General features: G+C 45.2%; 1 protein-coding gene across 1 annotated transcript; it reads right to left on the minus strand.

Annotated features, from left to right (window-relative positions):
* Positions 1-146: 146 nt before the first annotated feature.
* On the minus strand, positions 147-15,040 carry SAG (S-antigen visual arrestin). The gene is made up of 15 exons (XM_065748136.1): positions 14,951-15,040; positions 14,363-14,423; positions 14,231-14,275; positions 13,765-13,958; positions 12,864-12,923; positions 11,784-11,851; positions 11,445-11,580; positions 11,037-11,121; positions 9,807-9,879; positions 8,765-8,902; positions 8,449-8,526; positions 7,566-7,589; positions 7,072-7,136; positions 1,181-1,190; positions 147-551 (listed from the first exon to the last, which is right to left on the minus strand). Exons 1-15 carry the CDS (start codon positions 15,038-15,040, stop codon positions 455-457), a joined length of 1,224 nt encoding a protein of 407 aa, XP_065604208.1. The 3' UTR covers positions 147-454.
* Between the last annotated feature and the right edge of the window lie 1,899 nt (positions 15,041-16,939).

The following is a 16,939-nucleotide window of genomic DNA, read 5'->3' on the forward strand; positions in this document are numbered from 1 at the left end:
TTTGATAAAGCAGAAATGCAACAGCAAACAAAAGGAAAGAAAACCAACATCTTATAGTCCCCTGAGGAACTTCAAGTCAAAGGCAGCAAGCCTGCCATTCAATCTAGCACTCACTCAGTTCACTGGTGTTTCAGATGCAGACTCATCAACCCCAGCTGAGCACGGGCAGGCTGCACAAGCCCTCATCTGAGCTCTGGTCAGTGGTAAAAGTAAGCAAGCACCTGAGCGGGACGTCACAGCATGGCAGCCTCCCTGCCCTCCTCTGGTAGTGAGTTAGCAGCAGGAATGGAGTTTGCTATGTTCTTATGGAGTGGAAATTTTTAATAAGTAATAGAGTTTTATGGTTTTATGTCTACTGATCCCTGAGAGCACATGCACCAAGAACATACAGTTTACTAGAAACCTAGGTCCTAAATTACAAATTGGTGCCAGACTACATAGCTCGTTCTTCTTATCACTCATCAGTTGAGGAAACATTCTTGTTTTCTTCTTCATCACCCGTATCTTTTAGCTGTTGACGAGCAAACTCCTCAAATACCATCTCTGCATCACTGAAAGGGAAGAAGCACAGGTCTTTCAAAATGAGGTCAGCCATTTCTTCTATCAGCCGACTGACAACAGATCAGAAGAAGCCCAGAGCGGTCTCTGGTGATATTACTTTTGTCTTCAAAAGGTTTGTATCACATCCCCACAGACACTGTCTTCATTGGTGCTATTCTAGCTACTATGAAAAGCAATTGGCTGAACACACCAGGACACAAACTGAGGAGGTTTTCATCTGCAACGAATCATGCTCTTTCCAGCTATATATCTAAATATCAGCTAGCTGAACAGTTGGCAGCTTGAAAGGGCCTTTGTATTGGGATAAAATGCGAAACCTTTAATCCTTATGCACTTAAAGTATGGGCATGTGGTTGAACTCATTGAGTTCCTGAAACGACAGATCATCAGCTGACCATCTCTTTCTGACTGTTAGGCAAAATATGATCTCAGACTACTTTCACACAGTCAGCCCTTACTGTTCAACGGACAGTGGCGATTTGTCAAGCCACAGCGGCTTACTCACTTTTTAAGTTCATGCTCTGTGAACCCTGCTGATCTCTGGACAATTCTGAGGAGCTTTCAAAGAGGCAGTGCACAGCAGCAAATAGAACATGAAATACCATTAGAATAAACTTACCCGTCCTTCCCTGCAGTCATCAGCGTGCAGTAAAGGAGGAAAAGAGACACAACAGTTAGAGCAGTGGATGCTAAAAATAGCAAAACTTTATAAAGCATCAGGACTTGCAGCAACACAAGAACTCCAGACTGTCCGAACATGTGTGCATGCACCTGCCAAGGCAAAACTCCATCTCTCAAATGTGAAAGCACTCCAGCAATGTTGCCCCAGACCTCAGAAGGGCTGAGAAACAGATTTCTCCCATTTATGCTTGTTAGCAGTCACAGCTGTGAGAAACATCTGTGCACACGCTTTTTCTCTGATGACAGTGCTCATGAGTTAAGTCTTAATTGGTCTGTCACTGTGATTTACGTAGCCAGCTGATGAGAAGGTGTTCTCATGCAATAAACACGGAGGTACTGAAATCAGAGCACAAACAGGTGGCCTCTCAGCAGACAATATTCCTGATTTCATCCTTGCCTCAATATGGTGTTCCCTGATGGGATCTTTGCTGACCACGCAACAGTGACAGCAGTACAGCAGCTTGCTAGCAGGATTCCTTGGAATTCAGCACAGCCTAAAGAAAGCAAGACAGACTATACTGCAGGCAAGAGGTGGGAAAGCAGACTGCTTTGATTTTACAGTTACTTTATCAAGTAACCACTGCAACGGTCGCTTATTTCTTATGAATTTAAGTGGGAAAGCACAATGCTGTAAGACCATGGTTCTACAGAAGTCATCAGGGATGGGCAGTGCTTCAGTGAGTGGATGACCTGCAGAGTTCCTACCTACAGCACACGCTGAAATCAAAGGCAACAAACTGCGATTAGTACTGCTGGAAAAGTCAGCATTATAAGCGTGCCAAGTAGGGCACTGTAGCCACAGTGCCTCAGATGATGGGTCGCATGAAGGCACTCCTGACTGGATGCCCAGAATGTGAAAGGACAGCTTCCTCAGTCACAAAGGCCAGGATGAAGTCTGGACAGCCTCAGGGCAATTGTACTTGACTGAAATGGATTTAAAATGAAACATTTAGAAGTTGTAAAGTTTCTTTAAAGTTTCCGACACAAAGCATTGCTCTCATTTTACTTTCCTCCAATTTTTATTTCTTTAAATAGTCTGTTCTCTTTCCTCTCTTCGAAGCACGCTCATTACTATGGGAACCATGACATCAGAGATGTGGGCAAAGTGAGCCATCTTCGCCAGCGTGGTTTGAAGCTGATTCTACAGAATGGGCTGAGGGGGTGAAGAGGTGTTTTTTAGGTTAGCCGTATACTTTGTTGTCTGATACTTACTGAATCAATACACAGATATGGCAGCAGTGCAGCAATGCTATACAGGTTAGGAGTAAGAGTACATTCTGCTGTGTAAATCTTTCAATGCACAGACACAGTTTTATCTTCAGGCTGCGATGTGACATCCCATTGGCTTGTGTCCATCAGCACCCAGCAGGAGTCAGGCCCTCCCCTCATCATTATCTTGCCGTCCTGTGGCTTATTTTGCATTACAACACTGAAAAAGTCACAGGAACCTAAAAATAAGGAAAATGCCAATCTATCTCCAACTGGCATCTCAGTAATTGTTTTGAGGGTTAGGATGGGAGGGGGCTGTGTTTGAGGACAGATGAGGCTCCAGAACATCACCATACTCTCTGCAGAGGGTTTTCTATAAGCTTTCATTATGCAGCCACAGAAATGACTCCATGTAATTAGAGTTGTGACATATGGTAATTTTCATTATAAGCTTGCTTTTAACCTCTTTTAACTTCACGATGGGAAAAAATATATAAAACAGGCTGTGTAACATACTTTAAGGCATTCAAGCCCTTTGAAAATTCACTGATTTCTGCAAGATGCAGTATCAATACATGGTGAGCATAGGGTTAAAGGGACACAACATTTAAGGGCTGCTTGAAAGCAACCCTTTCAAGCAAGTTTCACAAGGGAGCAGATAAGTGACCGTTTGTTGAATACCAGCCAAAATAAAGGCCAGTGCCCAAGACACAGGGCCACAAAATGTAAAACATCAGGACAAGAGCAGGAAAACCCCAGAGCAAAGAACTCACACTGAGAGCACAGCCTTGTGAAAATCCCAGCAGGAACTTCTGGGCAAGCTGCTGGCTGGGGAAGGTCTTGGAAGCACCAAGAGACACAGCCCAGTTGGACTCTGTCTTTGTAAGAAACAGCTCTCTATCCATTTTTGTCAGCGGGCTGAAAAGACAGACCGCCAACGTGACAGGAGCTGCCTTGCCTAAAAATAACCACCTGTGAACCACACGGATCCAAAAACAGTTGCAAAACCAGCACACACAAAACATGCAAATGCTGGCCTACGAGAAGTCCAAGACAAGAAAGCCATAAACTGACATGGAAAAGGTAAGGTAGCAAGCAGCTCCATTTCTATCTCTTCCAGGTGCAAAAGGAAGAGCAAGCAAACAGCAACGGCCATGCACTGACACAGCTGATTTTTAGGGAGGGATGTATGCTTGTACAGACAAATAAAAAAGGTCAAGCAATATGCTGTGAAAGCACAGTGCAGCTAACCACACACGTCCACGTTTGGACCAAAATCTGAGTCATGTTCTTGAGAAGTTTACCTGCTCTGACATTGGGGTTCCCTACATTCACTTCTGCTCTGCACTATTAAATATACTGATGTTACACATTTCATTTACTTTTGCTGTAAGTCAGTTTAGCTAGTGAAGGGAAAAGATATTACCCCTTTGCAGGGTACAAGTCAGTATATATGACATTTTTAATCCACTTTAGCTTTGACTCTCTAAACTGCTTTGGCTTTTCCTTTCTCCCAGCTGCATCTTACAATGAAATGACAAGTCAATGAAGAAGGGAGGTACAATAGACAAACTGGCTACTGCTGACTCATCAGTAAAAACAAAAGGGAATAGAAGAAGATAAGGAGCGATCTCAACATTCCCTGTGCGTGTACCTTTGCCTACACCCATTGCAGAGGCTGCTGAACAAACTGACAGATTAGAATTATATATTATGTTTATGTTTGAATAGAAAGCACGTTTTTTTCTCCCTTTGACTGCTTGCAGGGCTTTCCCATGGGATAGCTACTGAAACTACACTTCCCCCCTCCCGCTAAAGTTACAAGAAACCTGCAGTTTCCATCTGTACGAAAAGCATGAAGTGTAGCCATCTCCTGACAGCAAGCTCCTCGATGACTCTGATGTACAAAACAATATGTGTGCTGCATCTTCGGTGAGAGGATGTGTTGGGGAAGTGATCTGAGCAATGCTGCAGTTCTCTGCTTCCCTCCTAAAGTCTCCTGCCCACCTTCTTTTGAGCGTGCTACATATGAGAGCGTGTCAGCCCCCCTTTGAAATGGTCTTAAAAGGGAGAACTGACTGACTTCCATTCTTCACCCTAGCCTACAAACGCTTCCACCTAAATGATCAGCCTGAAACACAGGACATAAAAAGGGAGTGGTGGCGTTAACACCAAACACAGTGTCACGTCCAAACCAACCTCACACTATCCTGAAAATATACACAGAATTCATTACTGCTCCCCGAGCCTCTGGATGGTCCTTATTGGCGGTTGTTAAGCTTCTCTCTGGATCCACAAAAGCCCGATTTTGCAGCCTTGGGGCCCGGCAGCATCTCTGCCGTGCAAGGCTCATTGTGGATACCAGGTGGCCCACACCAACCACATTTCCTGGGCCAGCAGTGGCAGTGGTTTGCTAGCAGAGCTCTGCAGGCCTGAGCTATAGAAGGGAAACCCACTGCATGGGCACAGCATTTGCTTCGTGGCAGCTTCTCCAAGGTGCTCCACCCTTATCAGTACTACAGACCAACCCTGAGGAACCCACTTCCCTCCTCACAGGCTGCAACCCGCATGCATCTGTGGAGTGCCGGTGCTCCTCCCTGGTGATGTTGCTGTTTTCCACATGGTCACAGCAGAAAGGCAGTGAAGGGAGAACAACCATTGTGGTTCATGCTGAAGATGCTTCCTGGGCTCACTGCGCTGCTCTGATGGCAGAGTAACACGCATAAAAGACTTCTTGTGTGAGCACATGCTGTGTCTGTGCTGGCACAGCTCACAGCAGAGGTTTTCTTGGAGGGAACTGAGTTTTCTATGGTGCAATTCTCCAAAGGAGTGAAGAAGCCCTCCTTCAGTCACTGCAGCGTGTCCATTGTTAGAAAACACTGATTCCTAACCAGGGCAGCTGATCACCAGTCTCTCTTCTCACCGCTCATGTCCAAGTCCTCCAACCATTTCGAATACAACAGTTCAGTTGGAAAGGATCTTCAAAGAACACCCAGACCAACTGCCTGACCACTTCAAGGCTAGCCAAAAGGTGAAGGTTATTGCAGGCAATAGCCAAATGCCTCTTGAAAACCAATAGGCACCAAGTCCAAGAATCCTGTTCTAGTGTTTGACCACCCTCATGGTAAAAGAGATTGCTCTTCCTGTCCAGCCTGAAACTCTGCAGCAGGCATTCCCTTGTGTTCTTGTGTTGGTTCCCAACAGCAGGATCCAGCAACTCACGCCCTGCTCCCTCCTCAGGAAGTAGTGGAAAGCTGTGAGGTCACCTCAACCTCATTTCCTCCAGGTTGGGCAACCCAAGTGTGCTCAGCCTCCCCTCACAGGACACACCTTCTAGCGCTTTTATCAGCTTCAATGCCCTCCTCTGGGCACTTCACGTCCTATGAAAATACTGTGGAGCCCAGAACTGCACACAGTATTCAAGGTGAGGCTGCACCAAAGCTAAGTAATAGTGGGAGAATCACCTCTTTTGATCAGCTGGCTGTACTATTTTAATGTATACTAAGCATTTAGCACTCTTTCTAATGCCTCCAGTGTAGAGCGTAGAAACTATCTCGGGATAACTCCTTTCATAGGCTCCTCCATAATCCAGTGGCCGTGTTCTTAGACACTGCAACTTTAGGTAAGTCTAGCCCAAAGAAAAAAATAAAGAAAAACAACCCCAGTGCAGAAGCAGCAATGGGTTTCTGCCTGAAGCCCACACAACTGCATCCAAAGAGCAGGACGGGCTGACTCATCTAGAACAATCCCAACACTGAAAGGCAGGCATAATGTTTTGTGTTCATTAGCTGCTCCAGATGCCACATAGGAAATCCTGATTTAGTGCAAGCACCTTGCAGCTGCTGTGTGATCGTCCTTAGAGAACAGATACAGTCACAGATCGGAGAAGTGGGAAAAGAACACATGCTTGAGGCACTCTGAAGTTTTTCCATCCAATCATAAGATATTGTACCCAGGGAAAGCTAGTTCTTTACACTGGCCCATGATTTATACAAGTAACCAAGACAGCAAGTTGGTCAACCTTCAGGACGGATCCCTGCCAGCTGTCTGTTTGTCACACTTCTGTTATAAATGACCCAATCCCAAAGTGACCGTTCCTCTCAGATTCCTGTACACAAAAAATGAGCACACCTCAAACACAACGGGCAATGCTACACGCACATAATAGGGGCTTTGTAAAATCATCAACGGCTTTATCTCCTCTTAACTTTGCTTAAAAAGCATTTTTATTTCTTTTGGTACATCTTAGGAGTTTTCTGTGACAGATTCTTGTTTGCTGTATTGTGATCTGGCTACAAACTGTTGACAGCTGTGCTCAAAACCTTTGGCACAGCAGTCATGAGATATAAATGTGCAGTGCTCCCTCAAGTCCCTGTGCTTTCAGTTGTGATTCTACAGATGAAAGACAGAAAGGAAACATGACCCAGTTTTGCTTTCTTTCATCTCAGCATCCTTTCACCATTTCCTTGTGCCTGGAGGTTTGCACAGATGCACAAAGTAGCCCCTATTCTGGCATCTTCCAGACACTGGAAGCTAAATCACTGCATTGCAATAGTAATAATTCATGTGTGACAACTATAACAAGCAAACAAACAAAGGCAAAAATGAGATGTAACTGACCTGTTGCGTTCTTTTCCTCAGGTTTGGGATGCATAAGACGAAATGGCAGCTCTGTGCTCACTTCACTATGGGAAAAAGAGAAAATGCATCAGATCCACAGCCCCCAGTCCCACTCTGTTTCATACTCCTCTCTGCTCAGTCCAGTCAAGGCCCAGAATTCCAGCTTCACCTACTCTTTCAGCTTTTTTCTAATGGTAACTTTCATCTTAAAAAGGGTTAAGTTCAGATTTCTCCACAAAAATCCCAGGGATATCTACTCTTAGTAAGCTGGGTTTATCACACCATGGGCATGCTTGCTTACATGTACAAGATACAGTTTTGTCATTGCCTTATGTTACTATTTTTTTTTAACTGGTGACTGCAGGTTTCTCACTCCTATTAGCTTAATGGATAGTTACTTATTTGTTAGGGGGGTGGGAAGAAGAATAAGAAGAGGGTGAAAAGACAAATTAGTAACCACAGCGACATGGTCTGAAAACGAAGCTGGCACTTACCTGGAGGTGAAGTCTCCCAGCAGGCTACAGAAGGGAGCAGAGGAAAACACAATGATAAAGTGCCTTCTCGTTCTGGTGTTCGAGCAAATAACTTTTTAGTTGTGGACCATCAAAACCACCTGCCTCATATAAACCTCTCTACTGGTCACAGATCGTAACATCAAAACGCACTTGTTTTAGTTTTCATTCTTCATAGCCTTCCCACGGCAGCAGATTAAGTTTCTGACCAAATGTTAGCATGGCTGCATTGCCAAGGGCCTGAGAAGGGCAATCCAAAGGGACCACAGAAGGCAGTGGTCATTTTATCACAGTTTATGCATATCATTAGCTCATTTTTATATTTAGGAAGAAAAACAGATGAACAAATACAAATGTATACACAGTGACTATCAGCAATAGTTATCCTTGTCCTCCTTTGCACTGTATGCTGGGAGTCATCTCATGCTGATAACACAGCTTCTCCCAGGAAGCTGGCTCAGTACAGAATCTCAGCTACAGTCTGTGACTCTCAGAACGATGTTCTCTCAGAGCAGAAGCTAGAGACAGCACCAACACAAAAATTCAAGCAAAGCTTTACTTCAGCTTTCGCAAACTCAAAATTATAGCTTTGGAATTGAAATTGCAGTGTAAACCACAGCTTTATACTACAACCTCTCGTCATACAGTCAATTTTTTATTGTAACAAAGGAAGGTAAAACAACACCTCTGGCTCAAGAAAGCTTGCTGGGATAGGATAACATACAATTTTGAGGAAGTTTATGCTGATATTCTACAATACATGCCCTTTCTTTTCGGGTAGACTGCCCCACCTTCTCCACAACAGTCAGTGAAATACATACTTCACTCTGTTAACTCTAAGCAGATGTAGCAAGAAGTCTCTTACCCTGAAACCGTGAGCTTCACTCTGACCTTGTAGGAAACCAGAATGCCCATCACTGTCTTGTCTATTCCATCCTTAATACTATCAGAGAAAACAAAGTGGTGTTAGGTAGTACAGCAACAGAGCAACAACATATGGCAGAGAAACAACTAGATGAGCATCCCAAAAAGAAGAGCCTCAAGGACAGCTAATACCTCCTTCCATAAGTTGTGCAATGCAGATGCACCCGTCAAGACAGATACAAACATGGTAGATAGGTCAGATCTTGCCCTCTTCTTTACACCCTCCAACAGCTGGGACCCTTTAAAACTCTGCTCACATGGTACTAGAAGCCAGGTTGGTATCCTCATCCTTTAGCTTGCCGTCCAGGGCTATTTCCCGTGTCTGCCGGTTGTTTGCTAGCAAGGGCAAAACCGTCAGTGTTGTCGTCAGGCTGCTGTTTGGCTGCACCTTTTCCCTGGAAATGAGAAGCAAGTGAGAGAAGGACAGCGATACACTTTGATTTGCCTTACAAACCCAAGCAGGATAATTTCAAAACAGAACACAAAGCCACCTGCAAGGAGTGCGATTTCTCTGTCTGGACTTCGTCTACAGCGTGGATGCACGAGTCTGAGCCAGTCAGAAAAATGCCCTTTGTAGTCACCAGAAACAAGCATTTGCAGAAAATTACTTGTTTCACATTAAGGCAGGCATCTAAAAGTAGGTCCAACCATGCCACAGACCTCTATACCTGAACAAAATGAAAGCTAGTACAGAAGACCAGTACTCAAAAGATGTGCCTCTAAACTGCAGAATAAAACACAGAAAAGTATGAAGTGCCCGGGTGGATCCAGCCCTCCTCACCAAGCAGGGCCCCATGCTGCACTGCAAATACACCACCAAGCATAAAAGCAGGGGGTTCTCCACACCACCACGCCAGAGAGCCAAGAGTTTGGTGAGGGTTCTTCTTATTAGACAAAGAGTTATGTAAAGGACTGACCCCAGACCACAGCATCCAGCACTCCCAGCCACACAGCAGCACCTTTTAGAAAAACATGGCAACTCCTTTCAAAGATTTCAAGCAGTGGGATTCCTTCACGTCCCCTTGCTAAGTGTTTCTTGTAGGTAATTACTCTTTTTGCAAACAACACGGCTTTTCCATAGCCTCCCCTCTCCTCTGAACGAAGGAGCGAGGTGCACAAAGGAGTGCCCAGCTGTGCCCAGAGCATGGCTGGCATCAAGGCAAACATACATGGCAAAGAACACTGTTACAGCAGGCAACTGCCATGCTGCAGGCAGGAGAGCCTCCCGTAACCAAGGAGGAGAGTCATTAGAGGGAGAGGGGGGCATAGCAAGCATGGATAAGCGGAGTATTCACTCACGGTGCTTCCTCAGCAGCTACCACTTTTGTGTAGAAGTCACTGGAGTACAGAACCACGTTGGCAACCTGCTCCACTTAAGTGAGAAAGGAAAAGGGAATATCAGTTGTGCACAGGCATCAGAAACAACACAGCTGCTCCACAGCCTCAAGAGTGGAAAATGTGAGGAGGACAGCAGGAAAACCCATACATTTAGAACCTGAAGGAGCACCAGGGCAGGCAGCCTGGTCACAGACTTCGCCTCCTGCACGTTGTTAGTGGCTGTCTTCCCTGAAACATGCCCAGCTTTGGTTTGGATGTGACAGAAAGCCAACAGCCCATGACTTCTCTTGGGAGCCTGCTCTTCCCATTACAAAGATCTCCTCTAAGCATCCTTGCTTTCACCTCTAGTAACTAGCACCTCTTGTCTACATCATCATCAAGCAAACTGAATACTAAACTGCTGTTCCTCTGACAGCATTTTCCAAACAAACACCAGAAAGTATACAGTAATTCTGATTAAAGTGATGAGAGAATCTGAAATAAGGTCTTTTTAAACTAGACTGAAGAATATCAGGTTAAAAAATATTCGGGAGTAACTGGATAGCACATGCAAGATTGGCACTGAATTGGCCCTCTCCACCGTGGAGTTTTGTTCCTTCCCTGCTTTCTCTTCTCTTTCCCATCCTTTGACTCAGACTGTCTTCCACAGGCCCAAACACAATGGAGCTCGTGGGATGAGAACATGCAGTGCTACAGATAAAACACAGGCAGAGCTGAACCTCAGGCCGTGCCCTCAGCTCCCTCCAGAGGAATTAAACCATCGTTGGCAGAGTGGCTGTTCCTCACGGTGCTGCCATTTCTGAAGCCCTAAGTGAAGTACACCTCCTAGGCACGTTCCCTGCTAGGTGAGCATCACACCGACAGACAGCCCTTCCCACTGGGCTCCCAAGAGGCAGATTTCCCCCAGACATGCCTTGCCAGCCACAGTGCCAGTCCATTCCTGTGTAGACACGACATACAGGGGCCTGAAATTAAGCCAGGCAAGTAACCGTGAGCCAGGAAAAAAGGCACAGTGTCTCACTTGATGAACAGCAGCAAACAAACAACAACAGATGGGGTGGAGGGACAAACTCCTGATGCACTCCATACTGCCTGCTCAGGCAGTTCACAAGCACTAAATTCTGGCTCTTTTGGCCCTCCCACCATAGTCTTCTTGTCCTAACAGAATCCAAGCAATAGTAAAAAACATACCCTGGACTTTGATCTTCTTCACTGTTTTCTCTGTGCTGTTGGTGACCATGACAGTGACTGGAATGGGCTCACCATGGTAGTACACCTAAGGGAAAACTGATCCAGTCAGAAGGCTTCTCCCAGGCCATAAACCACTCCAGTCCCCACAGAGGCCAGATAAAGCAAGGTGACCCTTCCCCATGTCGCACAACCCTGCCTCCAATGCCCTCCTTGGTCTCAAATGGCTCTGATAATGATGTCCCATCCTTCTCTAGCAGAAGCTACTGAAAAAACTCACACTTGAACCCAAGTGTGCAGGACAAGTTGGGATCAGCTGAGACAAGGTCTGGTAACACACACAAAATGGCTGTTTGGGTAACAAAATGCAGAATTTCTATGATGCACACATCTCAGGGGCAAACTCCTCACCTCTTTGCTGAGACAAGCTTTGAGATGCAGTGGCTTGTTGGACATGAAGAACTGCCACGTGGTCTCTGCACAAGGCTGGGGTCCTGGTTCTTCTGGAGCATACTGCACTTTACGGATCAACAGCCGCGCCGAGTTCCTAGGAAGCAGCAGAAGATGGCAGGATGGTACCTTGTGCTTGGCAGAGGCAAGAGTTTCGCATGCACACATGCTTAATTCAACTCAAGAAGTCCACTGACAAGTGAAACAAAGGTGAATAAACAACCACGGTGCATTATTGTAATTCCCCCCCTTCTTTATAAGGGCACAGCTGAAGACATACAGAGATAAGTGTGCTGTTACCTCTTGTGAACTCTCTCTTCCAAATTCTCTGTTGAAAAAGCTTTCACCTCGAAGTCCACCCCACAGCTCTGCCAGAGAGAGAGGGCAGCTGTGAAACCAGTGTTGCAAGCCAAGAACATCTGCAGATGTTCAAGCATCTTTCTGTATCCTAGAAACCATCAGATTCCTTCCAACTGCAAAGTCTTCTGGCCTCTGACGGCTGTAACAGAGATCCCTGCCACCAGGTGTGTCAGCACCCACCTGTTCCATGCCACAAGGCCTAGTTCCCAACCTCTGACAGATGACATCCCTTCTCCTAAAAGGACGTGAGAACAGAGCTGTAGAGGTTGCAGCACTGTACAGGAGGCTCCGCCAACCGGCCTGCAAGGTCCTGCATCCGCCTGGGGTTCCTGAATCAGCCTTGGAACACCAATACCTGACTCACGGTCAAGCTTCCTACTTCCTGGTGCCTAAGGACTGGAAGCCATCAGGCCAAGCTGACCCTTGCTTTAACAAGTTTACACTGCTAAGCCTGGCTTTAGGCCTGGCCCAGCTGTTCAGAGAAGCATCCTGTGAAGTACAGGAGGATTGCTTTGAATGGCGTCAGAAACCTAGCAGAACATCTCACTGTCTGCTGATATACCCTCCAGAGTTTTTGTTTTGTTTATGCACACATACAAAACAGTCCTTCTCTGCATTTGTTTTAACACAGAGGCAGGTCTAACGCCTGCTGCTTGCACTGGGCACTGAGATTCAGGCACTCAGCCTGCCCTCTCTCATGTGACTGATTGCTAACACAAGACAGCTAGGATCACTTTGCACGTCAACCCACAAATCATGTGGTACCCTTAAGGAAATGACAAGCACTGCAGATTTAGCACAGCCTCACGGCTATTAGACTACATTTCCTTTCTTATTTTGAGGACCTGAATTCCAGCTCCATGACGCACACTGTAGCTCTTGAAGTCAGGTTCCTGAGGTCTGTGGCATAACATGGTGAACTCCAGTGTCACCTTATTCCACTCTCAACGAGGCAAATACATTGACATAGCATTTTCCATACGACTTTCCTCATGATAAGTACCAGTGTACCAGTCTCACCTTATCAACATCACGAGGTGAAGGCTGCAAACAGACTGAACAAGGCAGGTAATCTGGGAACTGTGGGAACAAAAAGAAAAGGACGCCAGAGCAATAAGAAGGGGATTTCTGTGATATTCTAATTAACTTACTGCTCACAAAAGGTACAACATAACCCTGAAGACAACAGGTCACTTACATACAGCAACCCTTTGAAGTTCCACCTCAGAGAGAAGCTGGATGTTATGCTTAATTTTCATGAATGAAGTCTTTAAGGAAGAAAGGGACTTACAATGCTAACAGACAAAAAAAAAAACCAAAAACAGAAAAAGTAAAAAGACACCCAGAAACATAGAATTCCTGGGCTTATAATCAAAAACTAAAGCACTGCAGACACAGATTAGAAGCTGGGATATCTGTCCCTCCATCCAGGACCACTGGTCTCTGTTCACATGGGCTCAAACCACGAGCAAGGCATCTCTGTTCTGGAAACACAGCTAAGGCCATTAAACCAGCCAGCCTCCAGATAGTGTGTGTTTGCTCCTGGTCTGCACAGGACCAGCAGCTTCACCAACTGGAAAGGCTGCAGAGTCTCCTGAGGTGGAACACTAACAGCCCATCAGTGAATCCAGCAGCTAAGATCACTGGATTGTACCAAAGGAGTGGGGTAGACACGGATATGTGAAACTACTGCATACTCCCTTGTCTTTTACAAGCACATTTCACATGCAGTAAGGATCTTCTTGCACTTTATCACTTAGGGTGGTTAATAAATAAAAAAAAATGGTACATTTTTCACTCAAAATTGGAGCTTTGCATAACACGACTTAGTGTTACTCCCTGTCTCCATTCCATCCCTGGGTGGCAGCTGCCCAGTAATGACAGCTGAGAAGAGGGTCAGGGGCTCTTAAGAGATACTCACAGTAAAGAAAAAGGGGTAAGCGTTTTTCCCCAGCTTCTTTAGCAGAGATTCCTGCAAGTGTGAGAGAGATTCTGGCTTGTTTTCAGGTGGGTACACCTGGACCCTAGAGAAGAACAGGTCCCGCCGGAAGGTGAGGCCGATCACATCGATGTCCTCCTGGCCATAGCGGAAAGCACAGGTCAGAGTCACGTACACTGGAAGGAAACACAGGCAGGTAAAGCACAGAGCAGACACAGCCAGGTGGTGTAAAATCCTGCACTGGTCATGGAGACTCATTTCAACGCTGCTCTATAACCCAGCTAGTATTCATATTCGAAGTTTTTATATTCATTACTTGGAATAAGAAGTCCGTTCATCGGGGAGTTACATTTGTACCCTTGAAGCAATGTAAAAAAAGTTCTGTCTCAGCACCTCACTTGAAAAGAGGACAAGCAAGTTAAAACCTGTACCACATAACACCTCAAACCTTTTTTCCCCTTGATCATTGCAGGATCCACCAATACAACGCCATCTGAAAGAAAGGAAAATTAAAAAGATTATGAGAGGATGATCAGGTTTAAGAGAGCAGGAAGGGCAGTGTGCATTCTTGTGGACTTACCCACAGGTTCCACACTCCCTATGTTGTCGATGAAGTCACGCTTTCCCAGGTAGATGGTCAGCTGTGGGGAAAGGATGGCCGTGGTTGAACTACGAAGTGTTGTGTGCTTGGGGGGTGGGAGGATGTAGTATGGAGCTATAAATTCCATAGAGAACCGAACAATTCCATTTTAAGCACGGCTTTTTTTTTCTCTCCACCAAACAATCCACACCAGACTCAGAAGGACTACCCACGTGCTTCAGGACGACAGAAGAGAGGACCTAACGTGGAACAGCTCCGAGAAGTAAAACTCAAATACTCATGGATGGGACAGAACTATGGATTTAAATATTTCTGATGCCATCAGATTCCCTATCAAACAGTGAATCAGCTTTGGTTCAAACATTTACCAGCAGGACTACAACCTAGAAGAATGAGAGGGGAGTTGCCTTCCTGTTGTAAGACTGCAACAAGTTCTCCCATATGAACTTAGTTTACATTGTCTCCTCACACTTTGCATTAAATACGGATCCTGGTCCTTCTTCAGAAAAATTGAAGAGGACAGGAAAGAGAGTGGAACTCATTTATGCCCATTATTATGGTACTTACAGCTTTGTCACGGCTGCTTTTCCTGAAGATAACTTGCTTTGGAGGAGAATCAGCATTCTTTCCTGTCTTCTGAGATTCGGGGCAGCTCATGACCAATGGACAGGAAGGTAACTGCAAATGGATGAATCTCTTCTCCCTCAAAGGTTCCTGAAAGAAATGTCAGAGGTGAGAGTAAGAAAGATAAGAGGATGAGGTAAAACTGTAGGCACAGCTGCTGGGTGTAACATCGTACTCCTATCATATAGTTCACCAATCTGACTCATCCAATGGATACTCAAGTTCAGTACAAAGTGGGCTCCTTATGAGGAAAGAAAATCCCAACTATTTAAAAATAGCTCTTCAGAAACATCACTTGCTCTTCAGATATTCAAAACACTGCCGGGCCAGTAAAAAAAATACAGAGGTGAAGAGATAGCTTGGTCTTTGCAGAGAGATTTGTAGAGAGACTTTCTGTGGAATACACGAGTAGAGATAAAGGCGGTGTGGTCAACACAAGCACTTCAATTTTCAAAAGGTTCACCAAGATTTGTCACCAGAGGCTCTACACTGTCATGAGTCAAGAAGGCAGGTCAGTCTCAGCCAATAACTAGATAAGATACAGGAAATAAAGAACACAATTTATGTGGATTCTAGCTACTTTCAGGTTTGGGATATTCCCACCTAGGAAAGAAGTCTTGATGTAAGCAGAAAAGATTTTAGGAAATGAATCAAGAACACAACAGTGCACATTACTGATGCTATTTTAGAACCCCTAATGTATCCACATCTTGGAGCTTGCGTGCTGAGTTTAAAACCCAGAACAGTGGTACGCAGGACAAGGTGCAATGGGCACAATTGGGAACACAGGATGTGCAGTAAGAACGTAAGAAAACTTCCTCAGTGAGGGTGACAAGGCGCTGGCACAGGCTGCCCAGAGAAGCAGTGGAGATTCCTCTGGAGATGCTCAAAACTTACCTGGGTGCTTTCTCGTGCAACCTGCTTTAGCAGGGAGTTGGGCAGGATGATCTCCAGAGGCCCCATCCAACCCCTATGATTCTGCGATACACAAGTAGCGAGTCAGACCAAACCCAAAATGAGAACTCTACCAGCATGTTTTTCTAAATCAGAGCTGAACGCAACCTGTTACTTTCAGAGCATCAGTGAATTGGAAACAGGAAGGACCTTAACAATAGAATGGTTCAAGTACCAGCACAGAAAGGTAATAAAAGTAACCAGGGGTAAGGAACAGCTTGTATCCAAAACACAGACAGATCAAGTAAGATTCTTTCAGAGAAGGAAAGGACACAAGAGATGTCCAAAAAGAGGTGTCCAGAAAATGAGTGGTACAAAATGGACAGATTATTTATCACTCTGTCACAAGTAAAAAAAAAAAAATAGCAGCATCGAATTAAGGGAATAGACAGTAAGTTCAAAATAAAATGCAGCATTTACTTTTAAAGTGGAGAAGACTGTACATCACCAATTTTAATATTTACAGGATTAGACACGTTCCCAGGGAAAAGGGCTTTGGCAGTTGTCGGGCAGGATGATCCAGGTGCAGCAGGAAAGCACGATGCTGCACACACTCTTTGTACACACTATCTGTACACATCTCCCTTCTGGACACTGTTAGAGTCACAGTACCTTTGGTCTGACTGTATATGGCTGCTTGCAGCTTGCCTCCGTTCTGTCTTTCTACTTGCTTTCCCACTTTAAGACCATTTCAGGACCAGAACCTATTTGCACACACTAGACTGTAGGAAGATGAAATACTTTCCTTAGAAAAGCTGAGAAAATGGTAAGGTGGAGGTTAGAGACAGACACACCATTAATTATTTCTATTTCATGAAATACAGGTAGGTTTTCCAAGTCCAGAACAGTGGCTGCGGTCGAACAGTCCGTGCTGTATTATTCATGCTGTAGTCCCTAAGAAGAAACCTGCAAATAACATTAAATACCTTGCTGTGTTCCAGATAGCACAGGAGGTACCACAGGGCAACGATGGGAACT

Source organism: Cyrtonyx montezumae, unplaced genomic scaffold, assembly GCF_038088225.1.
Source record: "Cyrtonyx montezumae isolate F1298 unplaced genomic scaffold, pur_monq_1.0 scaffold_5, whole genome shotgun sequence".
Taxonomy (NCBI): domain Eukaryota; kingdom Metazoa; phylum Chordata; class Aves; order Galliformes; family Odontophoridae; genus Cyrtonyx; species Cyrtonyx montezumae.